Source organism: Macaca nemestrina, chromosome 10, assembly GCF_043159975.1.
Source record: "Macaca nemestrina isolate mMacNem1 chromosome 10, mMacNem.hap1, whole genome shotgun sequence".
Classification (NCBI taxonomy): Eukaryota; Metazoa; Chordata; class Mammalia; order Primates; family Cercopithecidae; genus Macaca; species Macaca nemestrina.
The window spans coordinates 68799525-68819278 of NC_092134.1; the positions used below are offsets into that span (position 1 = coordinate 68799525).

A 19754-nucleotide genomic window follows, 5' to 3' on the forward strand; every position below is an offset into this window, starting at 1 on the left:
TGGTGAAAACCCCGTCTCTACTGAAAATACAAAAAATTAGGTGGGCGCGGTGGCAGGCGCCTGTAGTCCCAGCTACTCAGGAGGCTGAGGCAGGAGAATGGCGTGAACCCGGGAGGCGGAGCTTGCAGTGAGCCGAGATAGCGCCACTGCACTCCAGCCTGGGTGACAGAGCAAAACTCTGTCTCAAAAAAAAAAAAAAAAAAAAGGTAGCATTTTTTTGTTTGTTTTGGTTTATACAATTAAAACAATTTAAAAGAAGTAAGAGTGACTAAGATATGCATTTCAAGACCAGGCATGGTGGTTCACACCCGTAATCCCAATAATTTGGGAGGCGAGGCAAGAGGATCACTTAAGGCCAGGAGTTTGAGACATCCTGGGCAACATACTGAGACCGTCTCTATTTTTTGAAAAAAAAGAAAGAAAAAAATATATAATATATGCATTTCAAGAGAGCGCTCTCCTTTAGTTCATCAGGGCTCTCCTTGCTGTCTCATGGGCAAACTGTATCTGTACACCTACTCTGTGCAGATTCCTGCCTCTCTCTTATCAAAGAAACCATGTACAGACGACTACACAACACTTCGTTATGTGTATTTTCGAAAATCCTGATGTTGCATCCTCTCAAATGAAGCAATGAACAGGATATCACAAGCCTTCAAAAAAGTAAATTATTTACTTATCATCACAGACAGCTACATACTAAACTAAAAACTGATGAGCATTACATGGATTTGAAAACTCTACAGATCTATAAAGTGCAGCTTAGAGGCCTGTACTTCCTCCATAAAGCAGTTTTGAATCAAAGTTCTCCCCTTGCACTCACTCCACTTTGGAGCTGATTTGTCTCAGGGTACATACTGGTGTAATGAGTTTTTAACAGTCAGTAAATCACAGCATATATGCAAAGAACAAAGGAGAAAATAAAATCATTTACTTGGAGATGAGAGAAGGCAATCTTATCAGTGAATTCATTCTATTTTATTTTATTTTACTATTTATTTTGTTTTATTTTATTTTGAGAGAGTCTCATTCTGTCAACCCAGGATGGGGTGCAGTGGTGTGATCTCGGCTCATTGCAACTTCTGCCTCCCGGATTCAAGGGATCCTCATGCCAAGGCCTCCTGAGTAGCTGAGATTACAGGTGTGTGCCACCACACGTGGCTACTTGTTGTATTTTTAGTAGAGATGAGGTTTCACCATGTTGGACAGGCTGGCTTTTTTTTTTCCAAAGAGATAGGGTCTCACTGTGTTGCCCAAGCTGGTCTCAAACCCCTGGGCTCAAGCGATCCACCCACCTCAGCCTCCCAAAATGCTGGGATTATAGGCAGAAGCCGCCGTGCCCAGCCACAGTGAATTAGTTCTAAGTGGAATACAGAGTTTTAACTAAAAATTTGTCAGATTATGGGGCCGGGGCAGTGGCTCACGCCTGTAATCCCAGCACTCTGGGAGGCCAAGGCGGGCGGATCACTTGAGGCCAGGAGTTAGAGACCAGCCTGGCCAACATGGCGAAACCCCGTCTCTACTAAAAATACAAAAATTAGTCAGGCGTGGTGGCAGGCACCTGTAATCCCAGCTACATGGGAAGCTGAGGCAAGAGAATCGCTTGAACCCGGGAGGTTAGAGGTTGCAGTGAGCCAAGATCAGACCACTGCACTCCAGCCTGGGTGACAGAGTGAGACTTCGTCTCAAAAACAAAAACAAAAACAAAAACATTAAGTGGGCAACCTTAAAAATAACTTCTTAACATATGTTAATATATGTATCTCCAGGCACCATGGTCATTATCATTTTTATTGTCTCTCCACATATGTTGGACCTTAAACTAGGTAAGCTACAAAATTTCCTGACATTTAGTTGTAACTAACTTTTTTTGGTTTTTTTTTTTTAAAGAGGGGACATGAGAGAGGCACAGCCCATTAAGACACTGATTTTTCTATTACTAGATGTGTCTGAAATGCAGTAACATTTCCTTAATAAGTTCGCTCTGTATATGGTCATATGGCACTTTCAAACACTAATCTCAAATCTATTTATATCAAATGCAGCAAAGCACACACAGCAAACACATCTTGGAAACCACTTTACAAGCCTGTAAGAAATCAGTGTTAGTCACAATAGAGGCAAAAGGCAAAGAACCAGCCATACAATCGCGCATGCACAAGTCATAAAGTTTACAGGAAAGTATGACTAAAAGTAAATAGTGCAGGGGTTTTCCAATGAGGATGATATACCTTAGGCAAAAATGTGTAAGAATCAATATGAAACATCTAAGACAGCAATTCCCTTTAGTGAAACCATTCTTTAAGACATAGGAAAAGACTTTTTAAGACTCCTAAAAATCCTTTAGAAATAAACACCTCAGCCAGGCACGGTGGCTCATGCCTGTAATCCCAGCACTTTGGAAGGGCTGAGGCGGGGGTAGATCACGAGGTCAGGAGTTCGAGACCAGTCTGGCCAACACAGTGAAACCCCATCTCTACTAAAAATACAAAAAATTAGCTGGGTGTGGTGGTGCGTGCCCGTAATCCCAGCTACTCAGGAGGCTGAGGCAGGAGAATCCCGTGAACCTGGGAGGCAGAGGTTGCAGTGACCCCAGATTTGCACCACTGCACTCCAGCCCGGGTAACAGTGCAAGACTGTATCTCCAAAAAAAAAAAAAAAAAAAGGAAAAAAAAGAAATAAACACCTCCTAGCTGAGGACAACTATCACTAAAGTCATCACTGGGCACAGCACAGAGATCCTATCAAGGTCCTGTCATGGCAGCGCTGCTTCAGGCTTGCTTTGAGGCACTGCTTCCTCTTTGGCAGGGAGATGATCAAATTTGTTTATCAAATTGCCAGTGACATCTGGAGGGGTAAGCCAGATCACAGGCTCAAACAGGGTGAATCCAAGATAGAATTAAAGGTACACTTAAGGTTTACACTGGGAATCCCCTGTCCCTGCCCCTTCAAATGCATGCATATATCATCTACATAACAAGAGAGAAATAAATGATCCCACTAAACTGTGCTGGTGCATAAATTTGGGGGTGTCTTATTTGAAAATCAGTACTAGCAAAGAGCAACACTTCAGAGGGAATCATAACAAAGGCTCTGAAAACTACACAAGAGCCTACTGGGGATGTTAGTGTGGGGAAAAGGAAAACTGGGAGAAATAGTAAAAAGTGTCTTTATGGCCGGGCGCGGTGGCTCAAGCCTGTAATCCCAGCACTTTGGGAGGCCGAGACGGGCGGATCACGAGGTCAGGAGATCGAGACCATCCTGGCTAACACAGTGAAACCCCGTCTCTACTAAAAATACAAAAACTTAGCCGGGCGAGGTGGCAGGCGCCTGTAGTCCCAGCTACTCGGGAGGCTGAGGCAGGAGAATGGCGTGAACCCGGGAGGCGGAGCTTGCAGTGAGCTGAGATCCGGCCACTGCACTCCAGCCTGGGTGACAGAGCGAGACTCCGTCTCAAAAAAAAAAAAAAAAAAAAGTGTCTTTATAATCTAAAGAATCATGTACAGAGTGGGCTGGCCTTGTGCTCCCTGCAAGGCCCATACTATGAAAGCTATTCAGGGAGACCATTTAGCTTATTTCACCAAAGAGCTTTTCTGATCCTCAAAACTGCCCAGAAATGGCTGCCCTGGAAGTTGGCAAACTCTTTGTTCTGGAAGTGTTAAGCATGACCACTTTGGAAACAAGATCTTTTCGAGACATTTAACACTGATAACTCGGCTATCAAGATGGCAGGATTTTTCCTGAGTTCCCTGAGAACTCAGAGATATGACTATGTCCTAACTGGGTACCGTAGGACCATTTTCCTCACTGCTTCTTACCTGCAGAGTGGGCAAAGAATATGCACTAGAAGTCAAAGTGCTTTTAAAAATCCAGATGGCTGGCCGGGCGTGGTGGTTCACGCCTGTAATCCCAGCACTCTGGGAAGTCGAGGCGAGAGGATTACGAGGTCAGGAGATTGAGACCATCCTGGCTAACACAGTGAAACCCCATCTCTACTAAAAATACAAAAAATTAGCAGGGCATGGTGGTGGGCGCCTATAGTCCCAGCTACTCAGGAGGCTGAGGCAGGAGAATGGCGTGAACCCAGGAGACGGAGCTTGCAGTGAGCCGAGATCACGCCACTGCACTCCAGCCTGGATGACAGAATGAGACTCCATCTCGAAAAAAAAACAAAAAACAAAAACAAAAACAAAAAAATCCAGATGGCTGCTGAGACCCCAAGAACACCAATTAGAATCTCCAAGGTCAGACCAAGCCAGACGGTTTTCGAGAGCTGTATGAGTAGCTGGGCTCATTCCTTTACTGTAATCCCAGCACCCCGAGAGGCCAAGGCAGGAGGATCACTTGAGGCCATGAGTTTGAGACCAGCTGGGCAACATAATGAGACCCTGTCTCTACAAAACATTTTTTAAATCATTAGTCGAGCGTGGTGGCACACACCTATAGTCCTAGCTACTCAGTAGGCTGAGGGGTGAGGATCACCTGAGTCCAGAAGTTGGAGGTTACAGTAAGCCAATACTGTACTACTGCACTCCAGCCTGGGTAACAGAGCGAGACTCTGTCTCTAAAAAAATTGTTTTCAATTTGAAAACAAGAAGCTTGGCCGGGTGTGGTGGGTCACGCCTGTAATCCCAGCGCTTTGGGAGGCCGAGGCAGGTGGATCACGAGGTCAAGAGATAGAGACCATCCTGGCTAACATGGTGAAACCCCGTCTCTACTAAAAATACAAAAATTAGCTGGGCATGGTGGCGCGTGCCTGTAGTCCCAGCTACTCGGGAGGCTTAGGCAGGAGAATCGCTTGAACCCGGGAGGTGGAGGTTGCAGTGAGCCAGGATCACACCTCTGCACTACAGCCTGGCGACAGCAAGACTCCATCTCAAAGGAAAAAAAAAAAAAAAAAAGCTTTATGAGTGATTCTGACACCACACCCACCATTGGCTAACCCACTACACCCTAGAGCTCTAGCCGGGAGCCTCTATCTACTCCCGTGGCTCCTACAACCAGTTTTGTAACTCCCACGTCCATTTTCTCCAGCCCAGATCTACCTCCCAACTAGCCTTCAGTCCCACATGATGGACATCCTACTGCAAGCTCTCCACCAGCCTCTCCACCTCCACGTGCTGCCATACCACTGCCCAACGACTCGTCCAGCGGGAAATGCTTCAAAAGGCCGCAAGGCCTGACATTCAAGAGTCTTCCTGACCTGGTCCAAATCTGGGGCCACCTACTCACTCAGTTTATGCCTGTCACACATGCACCCACCAAACAGAAGTATCTGCAATTTGAGGCACAAATTTTATCTCCACCTGCTGGCCCAACTCCTAGTGTTCACATGTCTATGATCCAGACACTTTTCAAAGTACAGTTCAAATACCTTCTCCTACACAAAGCCCGGTACCACCGACAGCCCCAGCACTTCCTCGGGACCTGTCCTCTGTACTTTCCATAGACGTCATGGCCGAACATATGCATTTCTAATCTTGGGTGCTATACGCAGTGCCCTTGAAGGTTGGACCTATTTCTCATTTGTTCTGTTTTATACTCCTCAAGGGTCTAAAAACAACCTTGGGAGGCTGGGGACAGTGGCTCATGCCTGTAACCCCAGCACTTTGGGAGGAGTGCTTGAGCCCAGGAGTTGGAGATCATCCTGGGCAACAGGGCAAAACCATGTCTCTATTAAAAAAACACAAGGCCAGGGCCAGGCGTGGTGGCTTACACCTGTAATCCCAGCACTTTGGGAGGCCGAGGCGGGCAAATCATGAGGTCAGGAGTTCGACCAGCCTGGCCAACATGGTGAAACCCCATCTCTACTAAAAATACAAAAATTCGCTGGGCATAGTGGCAGGCGCCTGTAATCCCAGCTACTCAGGAGGCTGAGACAGGAGAATCACTTGAACCTGGGAGGCGGAGGTTGCAGTGAGCCGAGATCGCACCATTGCACTCCAGCCTGGGCAACAAGAGCGAAACTCTGTCTCAAAAAAAAAAAGAAAAGAAAAAAAAAAACCAAAAACCAAAACAAACAAACAAACAAAAAAAACAAGGCCGGGCGCAGTGGCTCACACCTGTAATCCCAGCACTTTGGGAGGCCGAGGTGGGCGGCTCACGAGGTCAGGAGATTGAGACCAGACTGGCCAACATAGTAAAACCCCGTCTCTACTAAAAAATACAAAAAATTAGCTGAGTGTAGTGGCAGGCGCCTGTAATCCCAGCTACTCGGGAGGCTGAGACAGGAGAATTGCTTGAAACCGGGAGGCGGAGGTTGCAGTGAGCCACGATCATGCCATTGCACTCCAGCCTGGGCAACAGTGCAAGACCCTGTCTCAAAAAAAAAAAAAAAATTAGCCAAGCATGGTGGTGTGTGCCTGCAGTGCCAGCTGCTCGGGAAGATCACTTGAGTCTGGGAGGTTGAGCGTGCAGTGAGCCATGATCATGCCACAGCACTCCAGTCTTGGTGACAGAGTGAGACTCTGTCTTAAAGAAAAAAAATAAAACAAAGAAAAAAAAAAAAAAAAACCTTGCTGAATAAAACAACTATGGCTTTCATTTATGTTTTACCAGAATTGGGGTACCGGGGTTGGGGGGGTTCTCAGCTTAAAAGATAAAAGGAATTGGGTTAGTAAATCCTAACTATATAGAGATCATTTTTATTAATAATCATAAGAAAGGGGCCTAATTCCATCCTTTGTAGTTAGACAGACCTAGATTAAAATTTCAGCTTCTGCATTTACTAGCTAGATAAACTTGGGCAAGTTACTTAACCTCTCAAAGCTTTAGCTTCTTCATCTATAAAATGGGGATGGCAAACATACATATACTTCATTGGGTCGTGATAGAAAGTAAACGAACTAAGGAATACAAATCACTTCGCACAGAGCCTGACCCAGAGGAGGCCCTCAGTAAACGCTACGGTTGTTATTGTTACTGGATCTGCAAAATGTACACACAGGCATATTCTCCCTGGCTCTTTCACTCTATTTCAACAGGAAAAAAAAAATGGAGAGTAGAGAAACCAAACACTGATCCCTTTTGAAGTATGAGGTTTCCCATAGGAATATGCAGTGATTTTTTAAATATTTCAGCATGAATATAAGAGGGGAGAAGAAGAACATAAGCATAATTAGACTAGAATTTTGACAATGCTGACTTATAGTAGATGGGTAGGGCGGGTCTAATCAGAAATTCTTTTTGGTTGTCATTGAAATAAATGCTACATCTGAATAAGATGCTGAGCAAAGCTTTAGGCTATGCGTTGGTTATTCATCTTCATCCCACCCAACTTGCACTAATCAGAAACTTCCTTGAGAGTTCCTTTCTCCTGTAAGTGAGGGTGGTTCCTACTTGAAGACACAATTAAAAATGGAACAACTAAAGAGACTGTTAGCAAGGATGTGGAGGAAACAGAACTCTCATCCATTGTTAGTGGGCATGTACGTCAGTCTAACACAGTTCGAAAACTGGTAATATCTACTAAAGCCAAGGATACACCTACTCTACAATGCAGTAATTCCACTCTTAGGTATATATATCCAAGAAAAATGAAGGGTATGTCCACCAAACAACACGTCCTACAAGAATGTTCAAAGCAGCTGACTGACAATCTAAATGTTCATCAAGAGAACGGATAATGATATATTCGAAAAATGTAATATTGTACCACAATGAAGAATTGCTGATACATGCAATAACATGGATGAATCTCAAGGTGTGGCACTGACTTGGGCAAAAGATGTCAGCTGCAAAACAGTGCACACTGCACGGATATGAAGTTCCAGATACGGCAACATTAACTTAGCGTGATAAAAGTCAGACTAGTGGTTCTAGCCGAGGGCTGGGGAGATTACTGATTGTGAACAGTCACATAGGAACTTTCCCGGGTAACAGAAATGAACCACATTTCTACATCTGGGTGGTAGTTAAACATAGAGACTCATTAGATTGTACAATTAAGATTTGTGCATTTTATTGTGTATAAGTGATACCCCAATTTTCAAAAATTCCAATAAATATCTACACAAATAAACATTCTGTGAAGATACAACATGCCCCATTCTTAATCTCGGGAGTAAAACTATTTTTCTTTTTCTCTTTTTTTGGTAAGGATGGGAAGGCAGGATAGAAGGCTAGTAATACAAAGTCTGGCTTAATGAAACAGAATATACACCTAAAGCACACAAACTTCTCAAAATAAAAAAAATTATTTTTAAAATTTTGTAATTTAAAAAGATAGAGATGGGGTCTCACTATGTTGCCCAGGCTGGTCTCAAACTCATGGCCTCAAACCGTCCTCCCACCTCAGCCTCCCAAAGCACCATGCCTCACCAAAGTGAAAATATTTCTTAAGAAAGGACAATCTCTCATGTACTTTATCCTATAAATGAGGGTGATAAAAGAACCCTCCTCACGGAGTTACTGTGATGATATACATATTCAATACATACTCATTACTTAATACATTAATTAATGAACACAATACATATTCATTACAATAATGGTTTGCCAAAATTATTTGCTCATTTCCTTCAGCCCTTTTGATCCATTCCACAAAAATTCACAACCTGAATTGAAAAAATTCAGAAAATCTGAATTTGTTGAAAAAATTCAGAAAATCTCTCTCAGCATGCAAACCATAAATAGTTCCCACCTTAATCCATAAGAAAGTCCTCAGGCTGTCACCAAAGCTGGAGTGCAGTGGCATGATCATGACTCACTGCAGCCTCAACCTCCCAGGCTCAAGTGATTCTCCAGAGTAGCTGTCTACTGGCACACAGCACCATGCTCAGCTAATTTTTTAATTTTTTTGTAGAGACAGGTTTCGCCATCTCTACACAAAAATGTGTTAGGTTTCTCACACTAACATAGACACAAACCTCTGGGTATTCCCAGGTATCCTGGAGGTAACAGGATAAACATGGCATATGTATCTGAGGAGATCCTACTTAAAAATTTACAGGAACACCACATGTATACATACATATTATATATATTTTGGTTTGTTTGTTTTTGGTTGGAGACAGGGTCTCTGCTGCCCAGGCTGGAGGGGAGTGATGCAATCCCAGCTCACTGCAGCCTCAACCTCCTGGGCTCAGGTGATCTTCCCACCTTAGCCTCCTGGGTAGCTGGAACTATAGGCATGTGTAACCACGCCCAGCTAATTTTTTGTATTTTTTTTGTAGAGATGGGGTTTCTCCATGTTGCCCAGGCTGGTCTCCAACTCCTGGGCGTAAGTGATCTGCCCGCCTCGGCCTCCTAAAGTTCTGGGATTATGGGCATGAGCCACCTCGCCTGGCCAGAAAACATATTCATCTGTAAACAGATCTTATTAAGAAGATTACAAATTTGGCTAAGATAACACAAGACACTCCAGAGAAACCTCTGCTGCTCAATTCAAGCTATGCTCTAGGCCATCACTCTTCCTGAGCCCCTCAGGTACTCTTTCCCTCTCTCTGTATTTCAGCAACAGTTTTGACAGGTTAGGCATAGGATATTTAGAATATTTCTGGCTCTCTACCTTAAACAACTCTAATCAATGTGCTTCAGGCTTTTTAATGCAATTTAAACCGATGACAGAGTTTAAGCCATTTCCTCAAATTATAAATACCATTCCATCTGGCTTACTAGCCCTGCAGAGCAAAATATTTATTTTCAGCAATGTTGACATGCAAAAGCAAAAGAACAGGAAACTGTGTTTAAGAAAAACAAAATACCACAATAAGATTAACAAACTACATACAATTTTATAGTTACCTTTAAGGAAGTTGTCTTTGTATGAAAAGTATATTTTCGATTCAACTGCATACATACAACAATGAAGCTTTACATTGTTAAAATAATTAGTCAATCACTGGGAAACAAATGAAACTCTGAGATAAAGTGAAAAAACAAATTGCCCTTTTTAGAATTCACCTGCCAGTAATCTCTGGGTGCTTTTACCCAAAGACTCCAGTCTAAAATTCACATGCAAAACATTTTTTTCGGTTATAAAACAGAAGAGTTGCAAGAGAGAAAAAACACAGAAGCCAAAAGAGATTGTCCTATCATCCAGAGTAGATCTTTTTTCTTTTCCTATTTTAATATTTAATGAAACATTATACATGCTGTTTTGTTGGGGTTTTTGGTTTATCTCTGTTTTGGGGTTTTATTTTTTTAAGAGATGGGGTCTCACTACATTGCCCAGGCTGAAATGCAGTGGCTATTCACAAGCACAATCATCCCATACTACAGCCCTGAACTCCTTCCCCGGCTCAAACAGTCATTCTGCCTTAGTCTCCCATGCAGCTGGGACTACAGGTGGTTGCCACCTCACTGGGCTCTACACATGCTGTTTTAAGATTCTTTTCCATTTGAAAAATGTTGTGAATATCTGTGCATCTAACACTTTTAACAGTAACAATAGCTAAATCTTTATGGAGCATTTACTATGGACCAGACATGTTCTAAGCATTTTACAAGGTATTAATAACTTTTTTGATATTCAAAATAATCCAAGGACAGCTGTTAAGCTACAGTTAACAATTGCATTAAGAAACTTGCCCAGGCCAGGCGTGGTGGCTCACACCTGTAATCCCAGCACTTTGGGAGGGCGAGGCAGGGGGATCACCTGAGCTCAGGAGTTCGAGACCACCCTGAGCAACATGGTGAAGCCCTGTCTCTACTAAAATACATTAGCCAGGTATGGTGCCACGTGCCTGTAGTCCCAGCTAAGGCACGAGAATTGCTTAAACCCCAGAGTGAGACGGAAGGGAAGGGAAGGGAAGGGAGGGGAGGGGAGGGGAGGGGAGGGGAGGGGAGGGGAGGGGAGGGGAGGGGAGGGGGAGGGGAGGGGAGGGGAGGGGGAGGGGAGGGGAGGGGAGGGGAGGGGAGGGGAGGGGAGGGGAGGGGGGGAGGGGAGGGGAGGGGAGGGGAGGGAGAGGGGGGAGGGGAGGGAGGGGAGGGGAGGGGAGGGGAGGGTGAGGGGAGGGGAGGGGAGGGGAGGGGAGGGGAGGGGAGGGGAGGGGAGGGGAGGGGAGGGGAGGGAGGGGAGGGGAGGGGAGGGGAGGGGAGGGAGGGGAGGGGGAGGGGAGGGGAGGGGAGGGGAGGGGAGGGGAGGGGAGGGAGGGGAGGGGAGGGGAGGGGAGGGGAGGGGAGGGGAGGGGAGGGGAGGGGAGGGGAGGGGAGGGGAGGGGATGGGGAGGGGAGGGGTGAGGGAGGGGAGGGGAGGGGAGGGGAGGGGAGGGGAGGGGAGGGGAGGGGAGGGGAGGGGAGGGGAGGGGAGGGGAGGGGAGGGGAGGGGAGGGGAGGGAAGGGAAGGGAAGGGAAGGGAAGGGAAGGGAAGGGAAGGGAAGGGAAGGGAAGGGAAGGGAAGGGAAGGGAAGGGAAGGGAAGGGAAGGGAAGGGAAGGGAAGGGAGAGAAAAGAGAAAGAGAAAGAGAAAGGAAGGAAGGAAGGAAGGAAGGAAGGAAGGAAGGAAGGAAGGAAGGAAGGAAGGAAGGGAGGGAAAATAAAAGAAAAGAAACTTGCCCAAAGTCACCAAGTTCTAAGTGACAGCACAACTATCAGAATCCACTTAGTCTGAATCCAGAAGCTATACTTTTAAACCACTGCACTCTACAAATAATTTTAAATAATTGAGTATCTACTGTTTCCAAACTTCTCACTATTACAAAGTTCTGATGAACCTTCTTTTTTTGAGATGGAGTCTTGCTCTGTCGCCCAAGCTGTAGTGCAGTGGTATGATCTCGGCTTACTGCAACCTCCGCCTCCAGGATTCAAGCAATTCTCCTGCCTCAGCCTCCCGAGTAGCTGAGACTACAGGCACCCGCCACCATGCCCAGCTAATTTTTGTATTTTTAGTAGAGACAGGGTTTCACCATGTTGGCCAGGCTTGTTTTGAACTCCTGACCTGAGGTGATCCGCCTGCCTCAGTCTCCCAAAGTGCTGGGATTACAGGCGTGAGCCACCGAGCCAGCCCTTGATGAACCTGTTATAAGAAATCTTTTCATGCATCCTTGACTTTTTTCCTTAAGATAAATTTTTAGAAGTACAATTGCTAAGCCAGAGATAAAGGAAATAATTTAAATAACCAGGTGAGCTGTCAACCAGAACACATTTTAATCAGCTCATAAGGAACTTAATGCAGTAGAAAAGATAATTTGCAACAAATAATTATAATTAGATGGCTCCACATATAGAAATAAGAATCACAGGCCGAGCACGGTGGCTCATGCCTGTAATCCGAGCACTTTGGGAGGCCAAGATAAGGTCAGGAGTTCAAGACCAGCCTGACCAATATGGAGACGCCCCATCTCCACTAAAAATACAAAATTAGCCGGGCTTGGTGGCACATGCCTGTAATCCCAGCTACTTGGGAGGCTGAGACAGAAGAATCGCTTGAACCCGGGAGGTGGAAGTTGCCTGTGTGCCAAGATCATACCATTGCATGCCAGACTGAGCAACAACGGCAAAACTCCATCAAAAAAAAAAAAAGAATCACAAAAAAAAAAAAAAAAGAAAAGAATCACTAGGTACTTTAAAGTCACAAGGGAGGCTATTTAGCTATTTCTTAGCTAAATAGCTAAAGAAATGCTAGTATTCAACTGCTTAAACGCCCCCTTGGAGTCAGTAACTTAAAAAAAAAAGAGAGAGAGAGAGATGGGGATCTCACCATATTGCCCTGGCTGGTCTCAAACTCCTGAGCTCAAGGGATCTGCCTCCCTTGGCCTCCCAAAGTGCTGGGATTACAGGCCTTTATTTTCAACTTTAACATCACCTGTTTTAAAGCTCTAAGTCACATGGAAACAACCCAAATGATGACTTACATTAAATAAGTATATCTTATTTAATATCATGAAATAAGATTAATAAAAATGCAACGTATATATACATCAGAATATTATTTCACCTTTAAAAAGAAAATCCTAGGCTGGGTGAGGTGGCTCATGCCTGTAATCCCAGCACTTTGGGAGGCTGAGGCAGTAGGATTGCTTGAACCCAGGAGTTCGAGACCAGCCTGAGCAACATAGTGAGATCCTGTCTCTGCAAATAATAATAATAATAATTAGCTGGGAATAGTGGCACGTGCCTCTAGTCCCAGCTACTCAGGAGGCTGAGGTGGGAGGATCGCTTGGGTCCAGGAGGTTGAGGCTGCAGTGAGCCATGACACCACTACACTCCAGCCTGGGTAACAGAGTGAGACCCTGTCTCAAAAAATAAAGTAAAATGAAAAGGAAATCCTACCATTTGCAACAACATGAATGAACCTTGAGGACAATATTCTAAGTGAAATAAAATCAGTCACAGAAGGACAAATTCTGCATAATTCCACTTATACGTGGTTTATCTAAAATAATCCAACTTATAAAAGCTGAAAATAGAAACGTAGTTGCCAGGGGATAGGTAGAGAGGGAAATGAGAAGTTGTTCAATGGGAATAAAGTTATAGTTATATAAGATGTATAAGCCCTCAAGATCTGTGTGCAACATAATGCCTATAGTTAATGATACGGAACTGTACACTTTTGTGTTGAGAGGGTCAAACTCATGTTAAGTGTTCTTACCACAAAAAAAAGTGACACAGAAAAATTTGGAGGCAATAGATGTTTATGACCTTGAGTGTGGTGATAGCACTGGTGTGTACATATGTCCAAACTCATCAAATTGTATACATTAAATATGTACAGGTTTTTGGTATAGCAATTATACTCAATAAAGCCGTAAAAAAAAAAAAAATCAATTGATTAAAATAAAAGTAACGTGGTCCACTGGGGAGAAAAGGTTTGACGGCCGGGCGCGGTGGCTCAAGCCTGTAATCCCAGCACTTTGGGAGGCCGAGGCGGGCGGATCACGAGGTCAGGAGATCGAGACCATCCTGGCTGACACGGTGAAACCCCGTCTCTACTAAAAAATACAAAAAAAACTAGCCGGGCGAGGTGGTGGGCGCCTGTAGTCCCAGCTACTCGGGAGGCTGAGGCAGGAGAATTGCGTGAACCCGGGAGGCGGAGCCTGCAGTGAGCTGAGATCCGGCCACTGCACTCCAGCCTGGGCGGCAGAGCGAGACTCCGTCTCAAAAAAAAAAAAAAAAAAAGGTTTGACTTAGGTCAAACTAGCTGGAAAGTAGAGAATGTAAGACCCTCTGAGGCCTCACATGAATTAAACAGGTCAGTTATCTACCTACATTAAATCTGCATAAATGCAGTTTACCTTTCATTTCTTCATCATAGAATGACAAGGAGATCTTTCATGTTGCATTTCCTCAAAAGATCTATGCAATATAATGACACATCACAGACCTTGTGGCCAAGATTCACCAGAAGTGGCTCTCTTATTGATTCCTCCCAGTAGGTAGTAAGTGTTAGGGGAAGCAACTATACCATAATAGGAAAAGTGTTTTAGAACCTTATTGAAGAATGCAGTTACATAAAATTTATAAAAACAATGTGAAAAAAGTATGAAGGAACCGATATTATCAGCCTAAAGCCAGTCCAACAGGTATCTTGGAAACCACAAACTACACCTGGGCAACTTGAGCAGGAAGAATACGATAAGAAAACAGAACCCTCTTTCACCCAAAGGGAGCATTCCAGGTGACTTCAAAAAGACCTTGTCATGATTTATGCCATTCTTCATAATTAAAGCACCTGATCATTTCTACTTGATCACTTTGAGACGTGATGGCTTAAAAAGAGTTTCAAATAAATTATAGAAATTGTAAAGGCCACACAAAAACGTTATCACCTGTTCAAAAGTCTCCCCTGCCCAACTAAGCCACATTCACTGTAAGTCAAATTACAGGTGGGCACAGATACACAAAACAAAAATATGTTTAGGAATTTCTTTTTTACAGAGTCTCTCACTGTGGTCCTAGGCATTATTATGCAGCCAGTATTACTGTTTATTATTTAAATTAGATGGAACTTTACATAAGTCACAAGTTATGAACCATTAACACAACAAATATTTCCTATTGTGTATATTCCATTTACCTCCTAAACCACAAGTATGCAAAGCTCCATTACAGCTTCAAAATAAATCAGCATACAGGTTTAAAAAAAATAATTTCTTAATCCTCAGAGCTTCCCATTTCAAAGAGAGAACTGAAGAATTTGCCTATGGCAGTAGCCTATGAACATGAAGACACAGCCCCTTCCCTATGACTAAGCAGCTCCAGGCCTTGGATTATAACTACACAATGTCTCTCACACCTGCAAAAGGAGATCCATAAAGATGTTTATTGTAGTACCATTTGCAATAGAGAAAAATGGGAGGAAATAATAATTAAATGTCCATCAACAGTCAAATGGGCACACTATGGCATGTTCAGCAGCTCAGAAGGAACTAGAACAAAGGTCAATCTCAAAACCAAGGTTCAACAACAGAAACAACCTATAGGAGAAACACACAATACGACACCACATATCCATAATAAAAATATAAAGCAGATGGATGGCAATGATCAAAATGAACTGGGAGAAACGATAGGTTAAGAACAAATGGGGCCAGAAATTGAGACCCAAGGGCTTCAACTATGATGCAATGTTTTCTTTTAAACTGAATGGTGACTAAAAGGTATTCATACGACTTTTTTTTTTTTTTTTTTTTTTTTTTTTTTTTTGAGACGGAGTCTCACTCTGTAGCCCAGGCTGGAGAGCGGTGGCCGGATCTCAGCTCACTGCAAGCTCCCAAGCTCTGCCTCCCAGGTTCACGCCATTCTCCTGCCTCAGCCTCCCGAGTAGCTGGGACTACAGGTGCCCACCACCACGCCCGGCTAATTTTTTGTATTTTTTAGTAGAGACGGGGTTTCACCGTGTTGGCCAGGATGGTCTCGATCTCCTGACCTTGTGATCTGCCCGCGTCGGCCTCCCAAAGTGCTGTGATTACAGGCATGAGCCACCGTGTCCGGCCCATACTACTTTTATAGAATTACTATAAAAGTAGTAATTATGCCTGAATTACTTTAATAGTAAAAATAATCCTTTCCTAGCAATTGACCTACTTCAATAAATTAACATTTATAATAGTTCAAAAATAATTCCTTTCTATTATAATCTTGCATTATTCAGTAGAAATATATGATAACTAGGACAGGCGTGGAGGCTCATGGCTGTAAACCCAACACTTTGGGAGGCCGAGGTGGGCGAATCACGAGGTCAAGAGATCGAGACCATCCTGGCCAACACGGTGAAACCCCATCTCTACTAAAAATACAAAAATTAGCTTGGCGTGGTGGCACATGCCTGTAATCCCAGCTACTCGGGAGGCTGAGGCAGGAGAATCACTTGAACCCAGGAGGTGGAGATTGCAGTCAGCCGAGATTGCGCCACTGCACTCCAGCCTGGTGACAGAGGGAGACTCCGTCTTTTAAAAAAAAAAAAAAAAAAAAGGAAAATCTGATAACTACAGGAAAAGGGCACAAAGGAACATCCTAATTTTAGAACTAGCCCAGTCACAAATACACACTTTGGACTGTTTCTAGAAAGGAACTACTCGAGGGACTGGGCATGGTGGCTCATGTCTGTAATCCCAGCAGTTTGGGAGGCTGAGGTGGGTGGATTGCTTGAGGCCAGCAGCTCAAGACCAGCCTGGCCAACATGGTGAAACCCTGTCTCTACTAAAAATACAAAAATTAGGCAGGCATGGTGGCACATGCCTGCCGTCCCAGCTACTCGGGAGGCTGAGGCATAAGAATTGCTGGAACCCGGCAGTCAAAGGTTGCAGTGAGCCGAGATCATGCCACTGCACTCCAGCCTGGGCCTGGGCAACAGAGCAAGAATCTGTCTCAAAAAAAAAAAAAAAAGAAAGAAAGAAAAGAAAAGAAAGAAACTACTCATACTACCCACCTATCTCTGGAGACAATCCCTAGAAGTCTATAAAACTCATTATGCTTTTGAGACAATCTAAACTTTTCAAACACACACCAATGCTTTTTCTAGAGAAAAATAAAAGACACCCACTCAGTCAGTTTGAACTTCCATCCTTCCAAAACCCAAATCCAAGCTTCTCCCACTTTCCGGAGGTATGCCCTTTTCTATGCAGCCCCCAAGGCGCCCGCTGCTCAACAACAGTTGCACAAAAGAAGAAATCAGGCTATCACTGTGGGCCTCCTTAAATGGATTTATTTTAACCTCTTCTGGATTGCTCTATACTCATTTACACAGCTGTTACTGTTTGCAAATTGCATCATATTATATTGGTCTCCCCATATAAACAGGAATATACGTAGGGAGGAAGCAAGTCTCTCATGGAATAACCTAATTGTATCTAGTACAAAGTTCTATGCATTGTCCATGCTCAATAATACTGTAAACATTTAAGGAATCCCAGTATGCCAGTAAGGGTGTGTGTGACTTAATTTTTTTTTTTTTTTTTGAAATGGAGTTTTGCTCTTGTTGCCCAGGCTGGAGTGCAATGGCGCGATCTCGCTCACTGCAACCTCTGCCTCCCAGGTTCAAACGATTCTCCTGCCTCAGCCTCCCAAGTGGCTGGGATTACAGGGATGCGCCACCATGCCTGGCTAATTTTGTATTTTTAGTAGAGACGAGGTTTCGCCATGTTGGCCAGGATGGTTTTGAACCCCTGACCTCAGGTGATCCACTCGCCTCGGCCTCCCAAAGTGCCGGGATTACAGGTGTGAGCCACCGCGCCCAGCTACTTTAATTTTTGGAACTCACCCAGGTCCTTTACATTTTTCCTGATCTGAGAGGAAAACAAGCATGCAGCAATATACAACCACTTTCTAGAACTCCTTCCTTACTACTCCCTGAAACAAATTTCCAAAGCCTACCAATAACAGACTGCTTTTTAAATTACAATAAACCGGCCAGGTGCAGTGGCTCATGCCTATAATCCCAGCACTTTGGGAGGCCAAGGCGGGCGGATAGCCTGAGGTAAGGAATCCAAGACCAGCCTGGCAACATGGCAAAACTCTGTCTCTAATAGAAATATAAAAATTAGCCAGGTGTGGTGGTACATGCTTGTAATGGGAGCCTTGGGAGGCTGAGGCGGGAGGGAGGATCGCTTGAACCTGGGAGGCGGGGGTTGAAGTGAGTCAAGATTGCGCCACTGCACTCCAACCTGGGCAACACAGCAAGACTCCATCTCAGAAAAAAAAAAAAACAAACATAAGTTATAATAAACCACAGAGAAACCCCCAACTTCTTTGGAATTGTGAGCGACTCTTATTACAATCATTATCATTTCCACCCATATTGTACATGCATATTTTTAAATAACAATGAATGTAATCAGTATGTTCATAAGAAATATAGTTTAGGAATTTCAGGGTAACCTTTGACATAAAAAGGAGATACTGCCTATTTTCAGAATCTGGTTCCCATCCCCGTCTCTATCCTCACCTTCTACTACCTGACTTCAAACTAGTCCGTCTAGGCTTAATTTAACCATAACCTTTTAATGTCCCTTCCCATTGTCCCTTGACCCCCACAGTCCAGGCTTCACACACATGCACAAAGTCCTCATCCCCTTATCTTCAATAATACAACAGTCACCCTAATTAGGCTGCAGCTTCCCTTCTTCTTACCGCTTGTTTTTTCTTTTCAGTATTTATTTATTTATTTATTATACTTTATGTTCTAGGGTACATGTGCACAACGTGCAGGTTTGTTACATATGTATACATGTGCCATGTTGGTGTGCTGCACCCATTAACTCATCATTTACATTAGGTAAATCTTCTAATCCTATCCCTCCCCTCTCCCCCAACCCTTCTTACCGCTTTTGAAAAGTATGTGCTCTCGCACCAGACCACCCAGTTTCTAATGTTGGTTAATTTAATTACCAGCTACTATTCAACCTCTCTGTGCCTCTTCTAATAACTGTACCACATCACAGAGGTGGTGTGAGAATGGGATGAATCAGTATGTGTAAAAGGTATTGTAAGTGCACCACAAGTGTGAGCCATCCTTATCAACAGCAGTGTGCTCTTCACTGCCCTTACACAGACATTGACAGTGGTCATTAAATGGCTCTTTATGACTTTATGACTTTCCACTAGCCCATGTGCTCCACTAGCTTACTCCTCTTTGAATTCCCAGAGAAAACCACAGCAATGGGTATTAGGCAGGGAAGTAATAAATGTGTGATACTATAAAACAGGAATACAGATACAAGCAGTCATCAAAAATTTCAAGGAAAGGCCGGGCGCGGTGGCTCAAGCCTGTAATCCCAGCACTTTGGGAGGCCGAGACGGGCGGATCACGAGGTCAGGAGATCGAGACCATCCTGGCTAACACGGTGAAACCCCGTCTCTACTAAAAAATACAAAAAACTAGCCGGGCGAGGTGGCGGGCGCCTGTAGTCCCAGCTACTCGGGAGGCTGAGGCAGCAGAATGGTCTAAACCCGGGAGGCGGAGCTTGCAGTGAGCTGAGATCCGGCCACTGCACCCCAGCCTGGGCGACAGAGCAAGACTCTGTCTCAAAAAAAAAAAAAAAAAAAAAAAAAAAATTTCAAGGAAAAAGAGTATTATGAAAACACTATGGCCAGGCACGGTGGCTCATGCCTGTAATCCAAGCATTTGAGGAGGCTGAAGCAGATGGATCACTTGAACTCAGGAGCTCGAGACCAGCCTTGGAAACATGTCAAACCCTGTCTCTCCAAAAAATGCAAAAATTAGCCAGATGTGGTGGCATGTACCTGTAGTCCTAGCTACTCAGGAGGCTGAGGAGGGAAAAGGGTGACAGAGGTTGCAGTGAGCCAAGACCGCACCACTGTATTCCAACCTAGATGACAGAGATAGACCTTGTCTCAAAAAAAAAAAAAAAAAAG

General features: G+C 44.2%; 1 protein-coding gene across 3 annotated transcripts in view; it reads right to left on the minus strand.

The window, feature by feature from the left end:
- The window catches only part of LOC105473456 (Ras association domain family member 3), a 156075-nt gene that overhangs the window by 40768 nt on the left and 95553 nt on the right, over nt 1-19754 (minus strand). The window contains exon 1 of one of the 3 annotated variants that reach the window (XM_071071502.1): nt 9745-9810. The exons of the other annotated variants lie outside the window; for them this stretch is intronic. Within the exon in view, the coding sequence (XP_070927603.1) occupies nt 9745-9795 (51 nt within the window). The 5' untranslated portion in view covers nt 9796-9810. Of the gene's footprint in view, nt 1-9744; nt 9811-19754 lie in introns of those variants that run through there. 3 annotated transcript variants of the gene reach the window in all.